We start from the raw sequence: 18,511 nt of genomic DNA on the forward strand, positions 1-18,511 counted from the left end.
AGTGGTGGTTATGATGTTATGTTTCTCATAGTAGAAGTAAAAATAGGTTGAGTGTGATTATTTAAATATGCATCATTACGGGTAGGAATGAGACTAGCATGGGTAACAATATGGACAGTAACAAGTCCAGAACTAGAGAAAAATGAGGTTTAATAGTATACCTGATGAAGCTGCTCTTGTGTGAGCAATTGTGGTTTGTTGCCGTCTATCTTGAGTTATTAAATTTGTGAGAATGGCCATGATAAATTCATGTCTAGATTCTATAACTTATTGTTGATTATCCATTTTAGTATGGATGTTCCCCAACTGTTGTTCCAAATTCAAACTTGCTTCATGAAATCTGCCATTCATTTGAAATGAGTATGGTTGATTGCATTTTAAGATGTTCATGAGCAATTTGAATGACATCATCCAAGTCCTTAGAAGATGGATTTGTAGGTTTGTGAGGCATTGAATAAAGGAATAAGAGCACCAATGGTAGATTATTGTTAGGGCTAAAATATAGATTTAGGTTGCAAAGGAAAAAGGGATAAAACAAACTTTAGAAATTTCATTAATTCCCTACTACAACAACATTATCACTTAAATACCTAAGATTTTCTGAATATAATGGGCTTGTGCCACTTCCGGAAAAAACAACATAAAATAAAATAATAAAATTAGAGATAATTGTTGATGCACCTCCATTATTAATGAATGTAGTTCTCAAGCAAAATGGGTTTATTTTATCTCTTTTGGGTCTATGATTTGACCATATATCATTAGAGCTTTCTAAAGGTTTTAATGAGCGGAATCCAAAAATGATGTGTGCTTTTTCAAACGTTGAACTTTGCGATCAAAATTAGTCAATAACATTTGTCCCAAAAGAATGGACGTGGCGACACGGAGCCACAATCGAGAAAATTGATGCCAAAAACGATTACGATGTATGATTTCAAATAAAAAGATTATCAAAATCAAATTATTAGATAGAGTAAAAATTAGAAAGAAAAATATATAATTTTTAGAGTGAGAGAGGGACTTCATTCTTTTTTCCCATGAAAAAGATGAATAAGGAGCTAAAAATTGTATTGTTCCACACGTTTATTTATGTCAGTGTACAATTTTCAACACAAAATTTTTATATTTTAAATTTAGCATTGTCCTTATTATCGTTGTTTCAAGGGGGGTGCAAAAGGCATAATAAGCGGTGCACAAAGAGTAAACTTAAAAACGGGAGGTGAAAATAACTAGTCTGCTAAAAGAGAAAGAAAAAGGGTGCTGTAATTAAGTAGCTCAAAGATATGAAGATTGATTAGGGACATGCTGAAACAGAAAACAAGGGTGTGGATAGTAGTATGGTTCAAAGCATATTTTTCAATTTCTAATGCCCTAAATTCATAAATTATTTCTTATACTAAATCATAATTATATTCTTATTCTTGGAAATACTTATACTAAAATAATATTTTTTTTACAATAATTTAATAATAAAATAAACATATAATGTCAACAATTTATTTGAATCGATAAATCATAGTAAATATGCATCAAATAAGAACGCTATAGAAAGTATACATCACAATATTATTAATATACCAATACAAGAAATTATGAATAAAGAATTAAAATATAACTAGACACACACTTGTTCTTAATCTATTGCTAAAATAAACAACACAATACTACTAACGCATAAGGTTATGAAAATGTAGTTTCTAAAACATGGAGATGTTACCGGGGTATAACCGATTACAGCAAAGTCAGTAGTATTTACAAATAATAGAAAAGTGGATTTTCTTAATTGTAATCGGTGAACCTGTAGCATTAATCGATTACCATTGAATGAGATTTAATTATTGTTAGGTGTAATCAGTTAACCCAATTGTGTAATCAGTTACGAGTCCGAATTTTGTATTTTTCTGTTATTTCATTTGGCTATTTTAGTTCCTTATCATAATGGAACTTTTGTATAAATGTATATGATGCATTCTCATCCTAGACTAATGAAATAATCACCTCTCTCTCTCTCTCTCTCCATATTTCAATTCTCTCCATCATATATTATTCACCAATCTCGTGATTCAAAGTTCCAAAATTTGGCATCAAGAGCCTGGTTCTGATCCACAAACACCTAGTGAGTAACATGAATTATGTTTTCAATGAAAGAATCTCTACAAACTTACATATCCATGAAGCGAAGAATTACGACAAATGGTGCAAGAAAATGAAGGTGTTGTTTGGTTACCAAGATGTTCTTGAAGTGATCAAGAACGAGGTTACTCCTCTTATCACGGGTGCAACCGATGCACAACAAGCAACACATAAGGAAGAGAAAAAGAAAGATTTTAAGGCATTATTTTTGATCCATCAATGTGTTAATGGTGACAACTTTGAGAAATTTGATGATTGTGAATCGTAAAAGCAAGTGTGCAAGATCTTAGAGAAGGCCTGTGCAGAGGTTGACAAGGCAAAGGTGGTGAGGTTACAAACTGACAAGCGTCAACTCGAATTGATTCAAATGGAAGAAAAAGAGACAATCAATGATTTATCAACGAGAATCACTCGGTTGGTTAATTAAGTAAAGTCATGCGGAGAAACGGTTACAAAGCAGTATGTTGTCACGAATATCTTGTGTTCTTTAACACCGAGATTTGACAATGTAGTTGTGGTGATTGAGGAATCGAAGGATCTTGCAACGATGAGCAAAGAGGAGTTGCAAAGATATCTTGAGGCTCATGAGAAAAGGATGGATGACAGAAATTCTAATAAGGCAAAGGCGTAGATTTCTTTACAAGCTTGCTTCAACGAGAAGAACAAATATAGAAAGGAAAATTGCCCATGAAGAGTAAAGGGAATTTTCAAATTTTTGGTGGAATAAAGCCTCAAAATTCAAAGAATTTGAATTGCCAAAAGGGTGAGAGCAACTACAAAAAAAATGGTAGTCAAGGCAACTTTAGAGGTGAAAAGAAGAGGTTTGGCAAGAGTAAAGAACAATGCTTTAAGTCTCAAAGGTTCATACATTTTGCTAGAGAGTGCAATGAAAAAAAGAAGGAACCTCAAGGCGATGAAGTTAAGTATGCTAGCCAAGAGTTTGATGAATAGAATACACTTTTGTTCATGATCACGAAAGTAGAATGTAACAACCGCAAGTTGCGGGACAACAACAACAGTAATTCAAGGAATTGTGAAAAATTGAGTTGTGACCGGTTGAATGATACGGTTAACTGATTACATGAAGAAGAAAATTCCATGATGAGTATGAAAGAAGTTCAATGCAGCGAGGAATGGTACTTGGACTCAGGTTGTTCAACTCATGTGACAAGAAGGAAATATTGGTTTGTTAAAATCAATAGTGCCATGAAGAACAGAGTGAAGTTCGCGGATGACACCACTTTAGCGGTCGATGGGATTAGTGATATTTTGATCATGAGAAGGGATGATGGAAATTCCTTGATCAAAGATGTCTTATACATTACAGGAATCAAATGTAACCTTCAAAGCATTGGTCAATTGCTTGAGAAGGGCTACAATATTCACATGGAAAACAAGGGGTTGCGCGTTATGAACGCAAAAGGAGCTTTGATCCTTAAAACACTTATGACTGCCAATAAAACCTTTAAGGTTGAGATAAAGGTTATGGAGCATAGATGTCTTGCTATTGCAACAAGTAGATAAGAGTGGATATGGCACTATTGCCTTGTTACATTTATCGACAATCATAGTAGAAAGCTATGGTCATGCCTAATCAAGAGAAAGGATGAGGTATTTGAAGTGTTTAAGAAGTTCAAGTCAATGGTTGAGAAACAAAGTTGTCACAAACCTAAAGTGCTCAAAATGGATGGTGGAGGAAAATATGTCTAAAAAGATTGAGAGGTTTTGTGATCAAGAAGGGATTGTACATAAGGTAGTACCACCCTATACACCATAGAAAAATGATGTAGCCAAAAGGAAGAATTGATTGATCGTGAACATAGTGAGAAACATGTTAAAGGGGAAGAACTTGTCGAAAGAGTTATGGGGAGAAGCGATATCCACAACTGCTTATTTGTTGAATAGGTGTCCCAGAAAGAAGCTTGAGAAAGTAACACCGGAGAGTTATGGGGAGAAGCGATATCCACAACTGCTTATTTGTTGAATAGGTGTCCCAGAAAGAAGCTTGAGAAAGTAACACCGGAGGAAGCATGGTTTGGATTCAAATTGAATCTGAATCATATGAGAGTGTTTGGTTTTGTTGCATACCGACATGTTCCAAGACAACTTAGAAAGAAGCTTAATAACAAGGGAGTAGTGATGATACTTGTAAGGTATCACTCTACCGGTTGTTACAAATTATTTGATGCTGCAAATAAGATGATAATGATCCGTCGGGATGTTGTGGTAGATTGAATGAAGCAAGTGGAATAGATGTTAACCGGTTACGAGAAATCATTAACTGGTTACAAGCATGCGTTAACCGGTTATCAGAAAGATGTACCAGTTATAGCTTCAAAATTTCAAGTTTTGCTAAAATGGGAAGTGCATAACAACTCGTCATCAAAACCCGAAATGAAGGAGAATTTAGAAGATCAACAAGGAAAAGAAGTTTGCCTTAAAGACTCCAAGATTGTGAGTTGTTCCAAGACAACAAAGTCAATGATGATGGTGATTTCATCTATTTTGCACTTATAGCCAAATTTGAACTCGTTAATACGGAAGAGGCTTTAAGTGATCCAAAGTGGATTGTGCTATGAAGGAGGAGATGAAATCCATTGATAAGAACAATACTTGGGAGTTGGTTTATTTACGCGATGGAAAGAAGTCAATTGGTGTGAAATGGGTGTTCAAAGTGAAGATAAATCACAAGGGTGAGATAATCAAACATAAGGATCGATTGGTGGCTAAGAGATTTTTGCAAAGAAAAGGCATAGAATTTGAAGAGGTATTTGCACCGGTTAATAGGATTAAAACCATTAGGCTTGATGTTGGTATTTAAAATAACCATAATTGGTACATCTACCAAATGGACGTCAAATCTGCATTTTTGAATGGATCGCTTGAATAAGAGGTATGTGTAGGACAACCCCCTGGTTTTGTTGTGAGAAACCAAGAGCTGAAGGTCTACAAGTTGAAGAAGGTGTTATATGGTTTGAAGTAAGCTCTAAGAGTTTAGAATAAAAGAATATATGGTTTCTTAAAGGATGTTAGATTCAAGAAGTGTGTATCCGAGCATGAAATGTATGTGAAGACGGATACGCGTGAAGGAGTGATTATCCTTTGTCTATATGTAGACGACTTGCTGATAACGTGCAACAATGGGAAGTGTATTTATAAGTTCAAAAGTGAACTTATGAAAGAATTAGAAATGATTGACCTTGACCTCGTGACATATTTCCTTGGCATTGAGTTCCACAAGTCAAAAAAGGGACTACTAATACACCAAAGAAGGTATGCTCTTGAGATATTGAAGAAGTTTGAAATGGAGCATTGTAATGCTTCCATTACTCCAGCTGAACCAAGACTGCAGTTGTCTAAGAATGAGGATGAGCAAGATGTTGATTTAATTCAATATAGGAGGTTGATTGGATCCTTGCGTTATTTATGCAATACACGACCAAACTTGGCGTTTAGTGTCGGTATTATGAGTAAATTCATGGGGAGGCCGAAGGTGTATCACTTGGAAGCATTCAAGAGGATCCCAAGATATGTCAAAGGTTTTGTTGACTGCAGAATTCTCTTTCTTATAGAGGATATGGGCAGAAAATGCAACTTTATCAGTTTTATCGGTTCCAATTCATACAAATACAAAGATGATCGGAAGTCTACAACTGGATACATCTTTATGTTCGGTGGAACACCAATCTCATGGTGTTCTAAGAAGGAACCGGTAGTTGCACTCTCATCTTGTGAGGTCGAGTATATTGTCACTTCGTTATGTCTCTGTCAAGCCGCGTGGCTTACGAATCCATTGAAAGAGTTGGGCAGCAGTGAGGATGAGGCCGTTAAACTCCTGGTTGACAACGTTTCCGTGATTAATCTTGCTAAGAACCCAATTACACATGGAGGAGCAAACATATTGAGATGAGGTTTCAGTACTTGATGGAACTTATTAGTGAAGGAAGGTTACAATTGGGATATTGTAGGAGTGAAGACTAAGTGGCTGATTTGTTGACTATGGGAGTCACAAATGATATGTTCAAGAGGTTGAAAATGAACATGAGCATGAAAGACTTAGAGAACTTGAATTAAAGTGTGTGTTGAATGTATTTCAAGTAATTCAAGTGTTGTAACCGGTCAACACAGAGGTGTAATCAATTACAATAAAGTCAGTAGCACTTCCAAGTAGCTGAAAAGTGAAGTTTTCGCAGCTGTAATTGGTTAAACTGTGGCGTTAATCAGTTACCAGTGAAGGGGGTATAATTCATTTTCAGGTGTAACCGGTTACGAGCTCGAATTTTATAATTTTCCGTTATTTTATTTGGTTGTTTTGGTTCTCAATCATCATGTAACTTTTGTATAAATGTATAGGTTTCATTCTCATCCTAGGCTAATGCAATAATCACTTCTCACCCTCTCTCTCTCTCTCTCTCTCTCTCTCTCTCTCTCTCTCTCTCTCTCTCAAACACACACACACACAATTTTTCTCTTTCACTCTCAACATTTCAATTCTCTCCACCATTGTTCATCAATCTTGTCATTCAAAGTTCCAACATAATTGTTATATGTATTTGAGTGATTGAAGTAGTTATTGGATATTTGCTATATGTGCAATTATAGAACATTATTATGAACAATATTGATATGCTTATCTTAGTCCATAGTGTCGACTATGGTGGCAGTGGTTGATGTGATTGTGTAGACTTCAAAACTAGATCTATTACAGTTAAATTTGCTGCAATCACACATTTAGGAAGAAAATATATTTAAATTTAAATCATTTTATCTTGATCTAACGATCGAAAAATATTAAGGTGAATAGGGTAAATTTATGAATGCAAGGAATAGTGGTCTGTAGACTTCAACCATATAGTAGGAACTCAACTTAATTATTGAAAGTGAATTTACTTTTATAGAGATGAAGTTGACATATTAACATTGTACAATTAATTGTAGACAAATATTTACTATTCTTTTTTTTTCAAATAGTTTAGTGGTTGAAATTCATCATTTAAAGATAAATAAGTGTGATGTCACGAATTCAAATTCACGTTTTTACCTATGATGTTTCTGCGCAACTATCAACTAAACAACCCTAACGGACGAGATATGTACTATTCTACTATTTATATATCTATAGGTATTGTACTATTAAAGACTTGAAAGGAATAGTGGTCCGTACATCTTTGAATAGACGTTTAATATAAGATATATACAGATTTGAATGTGTGAACAGACACTATGTAATAAGAGAAACACTAGATCATCGAGCAAACACTTTTATATTAAAAGCATGTCAATCACTAGAGGTTTTGAAGGACCAAAACATATCATTATATTAAAAACATGTCTTTAGGGGTGTCTTCAAATGACAACTATTTTTGAAATAATGTAATTTTGAAGAGTAGTTAAAATTCTTCTATATAATTTTTTTTTACTTAAATTATAAACTTGAAGAATTTGTACAACGAAAGGATTTTTCTTTAATGCTTTGTCAAAGAAAACATTAGTAAATTTTAAACTCTACTTAAGAGTTCGAATTTTTTTCTTAAGATTTTAAACTCTACTTAGTAAAAGAAAATCTTTAATCTTTAATGTGATTATTTTAAAGATTATTTTGCATTCCCACTCAATTAAAATCTCCAGAAATTATCCGTCAAAATAAACTATCGTAAAAGATTTTTTTTTGAATAAGTTACAAATACAACATTCAAATCTGTATAATAATTTGGTATTGCTAAAACGGTAGTGCGTTCCCTTTTCTTATCAGTTTTATAAGGTTCACAGCATAAAGGATGTTAGAAAAAAACCATAGTTGGGATATTCTTATGTTATAAGTGCAAGCTACATTAAAGTAAGATATCGAATAACACTCGTTTACAAGGAAGAATAATGCCAACTTTATATATATATATATATATATATATATATATATAGATATATATATATATATATATATATATATATATATATATATATATATATAATATATATATATATATATATATATATATATATATATATATATATATATATATATATATATATATATATAATATATATATATAATATATATATATATATATATATATATATATATATATTATATATATTATATATATATATATATATATATATATATATATATATATATATATATATATAATATATATATATATATATATAAAATTCTGTTACTTCCAATAAACATTAATTAGATGATAAGGTCGGTTGTGAAATACATCATCTGATCGTTATTTTAAACAATAATTTTTTAAAATTTTATTGAATAATTAATATATCTGATATAATAATGATTAAATATATCATTTATTTAATGAATTCATTTTTTTATTATTTATAAAAGTAATAGGAGGGTATACATAATAATAATAATAATAATAATAATAATAATAATAATAATAATATAATATGCAAGTAGGCAATTAAATTTTTTAATAAACAAATATTAAAAAGGAGTACAAAGGTAACATACCCTCTTCCAAAATAATTAAGGCAGCCTATTAAGCCAAAATAAAGGGTTACTTACGACTCCAAGAAGAAATATTACAATCATCATATCCTTTACACCTAACAATCAACTATTCTCAAGAAAAACATCTTTAAACCCCTTATTGAACAACAACTTATTTCTATTTAACCAAATACATCAACAAACCAAAAGCAAAATAAAATCCCTTTTTCGGTTCAAGAACTTTACCTTTAAGAAGATTAGAAAAAGAGAAGAAATATTTCTCTAAAGAGTGTACTATGTCATCCACCTCCAATCAATTTAAAAGATTAGCTGGACAAGCCTACTATTTCTTTCTGGAAGGATATCCGGAATACAACCAAATAGTCGTCGATCTCGCAGATCAGGAGAAAATTGTCTTCACATGCCCTTTTGGAATTTTTGCATACAAATAGATGCCTTTCAGATTACATAATGCGCCCACAACATTTCAAAGGTGCATGCTTTCTATTTTCTCTGATATGATTGAAAATTCCATAGAGGTATTCATGGATGCTTTCTCTATTTTCGGTAAGTCGTATGACAATTGTCTTGATCGATTGGACAATGCCCTTAAGAGATGTACGGAGATAAACTTAGTGTTAAATTGGAAAAAATGTCATTTCATGATCACTGAAGGTATTATTCTCGACCATAAAATATCTGCGAAAGGTAAGAGGTTGATCAAGCAAAAATTGAGGTGATAGAAAAACTTCCACCGCCGGTAAATGTCAGAGGAGTAAGGACTTTTCTAGGGAATGCAAGTTTCTATAAGAGGTTTATTAAAGAATTTTCAAAATTTTCAAAACCTTTATGCAACCTGTTGGTCAAAGAAAACAAATTTAATTTTGATAAAGATTGCTAACATTCTTTTTCTGTGATAAAAACTAAATTAATAACTACTCCAATCATTGTTTCACCAATTTGGGACCTCCCTTTTGAGATCATGTGTGACGCTAGTAATTATGTTGTGGACGCAATTCTTGGCCAAAGACACGCAAAATTTTTCCATGCAACTTACTATGCTAGCAAGGTTTTTAATGAAAATCAAGTTAATTACACTACTATCGAAAAAGAATTGCTAGCTGTAGTATTTACTTTGGAAATTTTGTGCCTTACCTAATTGGTTCCAAAGTGATTTCTTTTACAGATCATGCAACCCTGAAGTATTTGTTCAATAAAAGCGATTTGAAACCAAGATTTCTAGGGTGGGTCCTTTTGTTGAAAGAATTTGATCTTGGAGTTAAGGATAAAAAGGGAGTGGAGAATGTGGTGGCGGATCACCTTTCTAGATTAGAGAATGAGGAGGTGACTAAAAATAAGGACAATATCACAGAGACATTTCTGGATGAGCAACTAATGGCGATTAGTGAGATACCTTGGTTTGTAGACATGTGATAACGAGAAATTATATCATGTTTTTAGGCTTATGTCGCATGTTATTCGTATTTATTTCAATATGTTTTATCACCTTTTAGTTCATTTTTATTCCTTTTGCAGTTGTCAGCTAATTTCAGTGCGGATTCGAAAGCAAATCGAAAAAGGAGCAAAAAAAGAGCAGCAAAAAAGCAAGATTTTGCCCATTCTGCCCCCAATGGCTTTCACCGTGTGTATATGGCATTCGCCATTGGCCTAGCCTGCCACGTCATTTAATGAACAAGGCAATGGCGTTCTCCATTGTCTTAATGGCGTTCACCATTATCATGCAGGAGCAATTTTCTGTGTGAGAGAAGTTTCTCAACGGTTTTTCCCATTTTCTTTTCCCTCCACTTTGTTGGCACGACCTGAGGAAGTTACAAGGGGGAGACCTTTATAAATAGGACTCTTGGGAGGTGTTTCAAGGAATCCAAGTTGTGCGGAAGCTCTGTCGAATTTTCTTCGTAGTCTTAGGCATAAATTTACTTGTAAAAGTGACAATAACTCACATCGAGAGATTGTCACACTTGATTTCCTTTCATTTGCATTATACTCTTGGATCAAGAACAAGCATGCCGACATTTTCATTTTAATTCAAAGCCTTCATTTCTTTAATTTCAGGTTTTTACCGTTTTATTATTTATGCTTGTTATTGTTGTTACTGTATTATATAATATGCTAGTTTTGAGTATAATTGCTTTAATCATGTTATTTCTGATTATAATTATGTCTTGCTAATTTTTTCTGAGTCCGGCGTATGAGGACCATCGTTACCGACAGAACTCAGTAGAAACAATAGGCGCGAAATTGTGATTAAATTTTGTTTTAGTTTTAGTTTCCAATTGTATGTTTCATTGTTTTGACACGAGAGTGAAAAACAAATTAAGGTTCTAGCCGATAGCGCGAGAGTGTGAGGAAGGAACCGGATAGCGGAAACTAGGCATCAATCCTAAAAATAGCGAGAGCGCTTTAGGCATCGTTTAGGATCTTATTGGTTTTCAAAATATACTTTCTAATTGAAATAGGCGAGCGAGAGCAAAATCCTGTGGTTAGGATGGTTTTAGTCAATAACGCGAGAGTGTGAGACGGAGTCTTTAAATCAATATTTTCTACAAAACGTAATAAAATCATAATTAGTACCCGAATTCTACCTAATCCCTTCGGAACACGAAATCCATATTCGGGACTCGTTTTATCATCATTTTCAAACCTCGAGCAATTAGCGTTTATATTTCTGTTCATATCCTTTTAACCTTTAGCCTTAGATTTGCAATTGCAACGATAGATAACATTAGTTTGATTATTAGTCTCTGTGGGTTCGACAATCTTTTAAAACTACCCGATAAACTGTATACTTGCAGTTATTATCCGACAGACACGTTCGTCACGATCAACATGGAAAATTATAAAGCAACAAATGTTGTACCAGAATAATATACATGGAAAAAAAGAAAATGATTCTATAAAGAAGAAATTTTTTATCTTTAGTATGATATACCTGTTTAAGAGAAGTCCTGATGGTTTACTTTGCAGGTGTGTTGCAAGTTGGGAAGCCGACAAATTTATGTGGAATTATCATATTTCCGTATATGGAAGGGACCATAGTGGTGAGAGAACGACTGCAAAAAATTTACAAATTGGGATTTGGTGGCCTACCTTATTTAATGACTGTAAGTTATATGTGTCTACATGTCCAGAGTGCAATAAGACGGGTAACATCTCAAAATGTGATGAGATGCCTTTGAACATCATGCTAGAAGTAGAACCATTTGATTGTTGGGGAGTTGATTTCATGGGTCCATTCCCCCAATCAAATACCTATCTTTATATTCTTGTATTCATTGATTATGTTACCAAATGGGTGGAAGCAATTGCGTGCAGTGCTAATGACGCCCAAACCGTTACTAACTTTTTGGAAAAGAATATTTTTGCCAGGTTTGGGGTACCCAGAGTCTTAATCAGTGATGGTGGAACATAATTCTATAACAACTACTTGGAAAAACTACTAGAAAAATATAATGTGAAGCATAAAGTGTCAACACCATACCATCCTTAGACTTGCGGTCAAGTGGAAGTATCAAATAGGCAGTTGAAGCAAATTTTGGAGAAGACAGTGGCAACCTCAAGAAAAGATTGGTCAACTAAATTGGATGACACCTTGTGGGCATACAAAACCGCCTTCAAAACACATTTAGGGTTATCTCCGTATCAACTGGTGTATGGAAAAGCATGCCATCTTCTAGTTGAATTAGAACATAAAGCATATTGGGCTATAAAATTTCTAAACTTCGATGATAGATTAGCTGGTAAGAAGAGATTATTAAAACTGGATGAATTGGAAAAGATGTGATTGGCCGCATATGAAAATGAACTAATTTACAAGGAACAAACTAAGAGATACCATGACAAAAAGATTGTTCGAAGACACTTTCAGGTAGGGAAACAAGTATTGTTGTTGAGTTCGAGGCTAAGATTATTTCCAAGTAAGCTGAAGTCCAAGTGGTCCAGGCTGTTTGTGGTCACTGAAGTATGTCAAAGTAGAGCCATTATAATTTAGGATCCTGGTGATATGATAAGGTTTAAAGCCAATGGGCAACGACTTAAGTATTATTATGGAGGAGATATTCCGGAGGAAACAACCTCCCTCATACTATATAACCCCCTATGTCAACTGTCAAGCTATTGACGTAAAAAAAAGCACTGGATGAGAGGCAACCCATTAATTTTTAATTAGTTTTTGCTTTGCAGAATTTATTTTATTTCTATTCAAATAGGTATGATGAATGAAAGAGAACTAGGAACCTAACTCCAAAGGTTTAACCCGACTTTACTAAATATATCCTACCCTAACATAAGCCAAGTTACAACCTGGAAAGCCCTCTAATATGTGTGTTGTGATATCTTTGACGAACTTTTTTAGAATGTAATTAAGCCAGGTTTAATTGATTTTGCATATTGATTGAGTGATTACCCTATTAAATGAGTGGGTTATAGTGAGCTGAGAGATAGGTTGGGTACTCGTCAATGTTGATGATGTTTTCTGAACTCGCCGAATAGAAGTTGGAAGCTAACTCATGGTCAGGTAAAAGAAAAATTTAATTTGGTGATATTCGATTGTTATTGTACGACTTGTTGTCTGTGGAAATTTGGAACCTATGTATGATGAATGAAAGAGAACTAGGAACCTAACTCCAAAGGTTTAACCCGACTTTACTAAATATATCCTACCCTAACATCAACCAAGTTACAACCTGGAAAACCTTTTAATGTGTGTGTTGTGATATCTTTGACGAACTTTTTTAGGATGTAATAAATCCAGGTTTAATTGATTTTGCATGTTGATTGAGTGATCACCCTATTAAATGAGTGGGTTATAGTGAGCTGAGAGATAGGTTGAGTACTCGTCAATGTTGAGGATGTTTTCTGAACACGCCGAATATGAGTTGGAAGCTAACTCATGGTCAGGTAAAAGAAAATTTTAATTTGGTGATATTCGATTGTTATTGTACCACTTGTTGTCTGTGGAAATGTGCATTTACGGATGAGTTACTTAAGGGCAAGCAATGATTCAAGTTTAGTGTTATGTTGACAATCCATCGTTGCATAAATTAGTCGAAGAATCGGAGCAAAACAAGTGAAAGTCGAGAAAATATGAGAAGGAATGACCAAAGAATGAGGGGAAAATAGCTAAGTCTGCAAATTGTGGACTTAGTGAAAATTTGAGTGAAAAGGAGCAAAAAAGAGCGAAGCTTCGGAAATAATCACATCCAGCATCGTGCAGCAACGCACGCGCGATAGAGAATTAAAATTTGCATCGCACGCACAATACACGGTATCACACGCGTGATGGTCACTTTTCTGGGCCTCTTTCTGATGCGTTCTAGTCCATTATGACGCCTTTAAAAGGGGAAATTCTGCACTTTCACAACTGTTACGAAATTTGGCACTGGGAGCATGACTTTACAGCATCAAAGAGTGATTTTGAGAGCATTGGAAGCAATTGGAGGCCAATCTTTCAAGAGAACTCATATGCTATTCTTATTTATTCAATTGACATTGTAATTTTGACTATGAGTAGTTACGCTTCTCTAGAATAGGTTGTGTGATGATGAACCTTATTCAATCTTGTTGGCATTATATGTTGCTTTGACTTTGTATGAATCCTTAGAATTATAATCTTATTTCATTATTTCTTAATCTTAATGCTTTTTATTTGAGATACTTTGTTAATCTGATATTGGACACATATGGATTATTGACCCTTAGCCTATGTGTTGGACATAGGGCAATTGTTCTACTTACGCTGATTGAATAGGGATAGGAGACCCCGAGTAGTGGCCTATGAAGTTAAAATTATGTACGTCGCTTAATCCTACTTATGCTGGCGGACTAGGGATAGAAAGATCTGAGTAGTGGTTAGTGATTTATTTCATGAGGAATCGACTATAACGATTTTGTTAGTTCGCCGTGAGATTATAAAGATTAGACCATTCATACAAGGCATCATAGATCAATAAGAAAGGATAAGGAGATTCTAATACACAACCTAACTATCTTAATATTTCTGTTAAAACTCTTAATTTGTTTTTCGTTTTGAAACCTGATCCCCCCACCCCATTTACTATTTTCCTTTACATTGCACAATTGTTGGCTTATTCGAACACAATCCCTGTGGATTCGATCTTTTATTACGACGACACTATCGATACACTTGGTGAGAAGTCACCAACGTCCAAATACTTCACAAGTTGTTAGTGTTGTTAGTAGATTCATGGAAAATCCAGAAAAGGAACACTGGGAAGTTATGTAATGGAATTTAAGGTACTTAAAGGGTACCATTGACACATGTTTGTGCTTTGGTAGAGATACATGCCAGTTAAACGAATTCATTGATTCTGATTATGCTGTTGATCTAGATAGATGATGATCTATTAATGGTTATGTATTTAAAGTATACGGTCCTCCGGTTATTTTAAGATCGATGTTACAAGCTACAGAGTACATGGTCTTAACAGAAGGAGTGAAGGAAGAATTGTGGTTATGGGGTCTTTTAGAAAATATGGGAATTAAGCAAGAGTATGTGGACCTGAGTTGTGACAACCAAAGTGCGATTCATTTGGCTAAGAATTAGGTTCATCATGCTCGCACCAAACATATCGATGTAAGATAATATTTTATACGAGATGTCATAGAGGAAGATCATATTTCTCTTATGAAGGTACACACTAATGAGAATACTGCAGACATGTTAACCAATGTTGTGTCAGGTAACAAGTTCCAACACTGCTTGAACTTGCTAAGTATTATTTTGTATTATTTCAAAATTTTGATATTTCAAATTATGAACGAGGTGGAGAATTTTGAAAATATTTAGCAAAAACTAAATATAAAAATAAGTAAAATAGAAATTTCAATTACTAATAGGAAAGTAACAACGTTGATGGATTATGTTTACGTGAACTTTTGTTATCATAATTTATAGTATATAGAACACTATGTAAACTAAGCATGACTTTGTTCATAACATGAACAACAATACAAGTAACAAAGTGACATTTTTCTTACAATATATCAATTTTTCTTATATATATATATATATATATATATATATATATATATATATATATATATATATATATATATATATATATATATATATATATATATATATATATATATATATATATATATATATATATATATATATATATATATATATATATATATATATATATATATATATTACAATTATTGTTTATGCTACATTATTTTTCTTATTCACCTTTAGTGAGAATTGTGTTATATTATTATTAGAAGCAAATTTTTTGCTTCGACTCCAACAATTGACATTAAAGCAAACATCAAAATTTAGAATGGTAATATTTTATTTTTTTTGAAGAAAATGAATTTTACTAGTGGAACCATCATGGTTGAGAAATATGAAATAGAGAAGTTTAATGGAAAAAATGATTTTTCCTATTGGAGTATGCAAACGAAAAATTTGCTTATTTCATAAAATTTTTATAAAGCCTTGGCGGAGAAAGAACAAAAACCTGTGGATATGAAGGATGAAGATTGGGAAGAGCTAGATCTTGAAGCACATGCATCCATAATCTTATGCCTTGATAGGGATGTTGGTTCTTGGTTAATGAAGAAGCAACGACTGCTGACGTATGGTCAAAGTTAGAGAATAATTTTATGAACAAAAACTCTAACAAATTAGATTTACTTGAAATCTAAATTGTATACATGAAAGATGGAGGAAGTCACCTCAATTTGGGATTATGTCAACAAGTTTGATAGTATATAAGACTTGAAGGTTATAGAAAAACACTTATGTTGTTGCTTTCATTATCGAAGTCCTATGAAAGTCTAGTTCAAACGGTGATGCTCGTGGGTGATGCTCTAACCATGGATGAGACTAGAACATCACTTTTAGCAGATGATCTTTGAAAGGTTGCTATAGATGGGATGTCTAGAAATGGAAAAGAATACATGGAATAAGCTCTAGGATTGTTTACTTGTAGAGGGAGGACCAATGAAAAAGGACATGACATGGGAATGAAGTCTAGATCAAAATCTAGAGCTCCTGTAGAAAGAACATGCTTTAAATGTGGTGAGTTTGGGCACTTTAAAGGAAAATTTCCAAATAAGAGGGTATTATTTAAGAATTAGACGAAAAGGAGGATTGTTTCTCTGTCTCAAAGAAAGACCATGATATTTGTGATAAGTGGATGCTTGATTCAGAATCCTCACACCATATGTTCGTAAATAGGAAGTGGTTTAATACCTACCAAAGTACAAACAATGGATCTGTTTTAATGGGAAACAAAAATGCTTGTAAAATTATGGGGCATGTACAATAAGAATCAAGATGCCTGATGGAGAGGTAAGAACTCTAATGAATGTGAGACATGTCCCAAATTTACGAAAGAACCTTATTTCTCTTGAAGTACTTGAGGAAAATGGTTGCAAAATAGTTATGGAAAACAAAGTTTTAAAATTTGTGTGTGGTTCATTGGTTGTAATGAAAGGAGTTCATCACATAAATATTTATCCTCTTATGGGTGAAATTGTCATAGGAGATTTGACAATTGGAATCAGTGGAAGTAAAAATCAAACAAAATGCATGAGGATATGGAACATGCGCCTTGGGCATGTGTCAGAAAAGGGTCTATCATTTCTTAGGGAGAAAGGTTTGTTGAAAATCATGAAGAAACCATGCATGGGATTTTTTGAACATTGTGTGTATGGAAAATCAAATCGTTTGAAGTTTCCTACGAGCTAGCACAAAAGTAGAGGATTGTTAGACTATATGCATACTAATGTTTGGGGTCAGACTAAAGTTATTTCTAAGTGTGGTTCCAGGTACTTTATTACGTTTGTTGATAATAAATCTAGGTATGACTGGATTCACTTTTTTAAGCATAAGAAGGAGGTATTTGATACTTTCAAGTGTTGGAAAGAAATGGTTGAGAACATAACGGGTAGAAAATTGAGAACATCATTAGGCCAAAGAGGAATTATAAACCAGTTTAGAAGTTTGGGTTAGATAAACCTTTGAGGCATTATGGCCAGATAAACTTAGTGGAATATGCACTATCGATTGAAGATGATGAGCCAATCACCTTCAAGAAATCTATCAAAGACAAATGTATAGAGAGTTGATTAATATCTATGTTGGAGGGAGAGATGCAATTTCTTCATAAGAACAAGACATGGGAGGTGGTCCATTTTCCTGTAGGAAAGACTGATATTAGTTGTAAGTGGATGTATAAAAGAAAGGAGGATCATAACATATCCAATAATGTAAGGTATAGGGCTAGGCTAGTGGCCAAGGGATTTGCACAAAAATAAGGGGTTAATTACAACAAGATATTTTCTCTAGTAGTAAAACATACATCTATTCGAGTGTTATTAAGTCTTGTTGCTCATGGTGGTCTTAAGCTAGAACAAATTAATATGATGACAACCTTCTTACACTGTGATTTGGATGAGGAAATCTATATGTATCAACCCGAGGGATACATGGTTAAGGGTAAAGAGAGTTAGCTATGTCACTTGAGCAAATCACTTTATGAATTGAAGTAATCTCCTCGGCAGTGATACAAGTTATTTGACCCATTTATGTTAAAGCAAGATTTCTCTAGAAGTGATTATGATTGTTGTGTATATATTAGTAAGCTTCGTGGAGGTGATTATATTTATCTTCAATTGTATGTGGATGACATGTTTATTGCTTTGAAGAGAAAAGTGGAGATATATAGGTTAAAACCTCAACTTTATGAAGAGTTTGAGGCAAAAGACTTGAGAGTTGCAAAGAAAATACTAGGTATGGAGATTAGAAGAGAGAGATCAAACCGAAAATTATTCTTGAGTAAAAAAGGCTACATCAAACGGGTTATTAAAAGTCTTGGAATGAAAGGTGCTAAGTCACTGGTGACTCCATTCGCTCCACATTTTAAGCTC

At 33.4% G+C, this 18,511-nt stretch overlaps 1 protein-coding gene across 1 annotated transcript; it reads left to right on the forward strand.

The window, feature by feature from the left end:
* Positions 1-5,437: 5,437 nt before the first annotated feature.
* LOC127122080 (secreted RxLR effector protein 161-like) lies at positions 5,438-6,043 on the forward strand. Its single transcript, XM_051052486.1, has one exon. It carries the CDS (start codon positions 5,438-5,440, stop codon positions 6,041-6,043), a length of 606 nt encoding a protein of 201 aa, XP_050908443.1.
* Positions 6,044-18,511: the final 12,468 nt, after the last annotated feature.

This window comes from Lathyrus oleraceus, chromosome 2 (genome assembly GCF_024323335.1).
Source record: "Lathyrus oleraceus cultivar Zhongwan6 chromosome 2, CAAS_Psat_ZW6_1.0, whole genome shotgun sequence".
Lineage (NCBI taxonomy): Eukaryota > Viridiplantae > Streptophyta > Magnoliopsida > Fabales > Fabaceae > Lathyrus > Lathyrus oleraceus.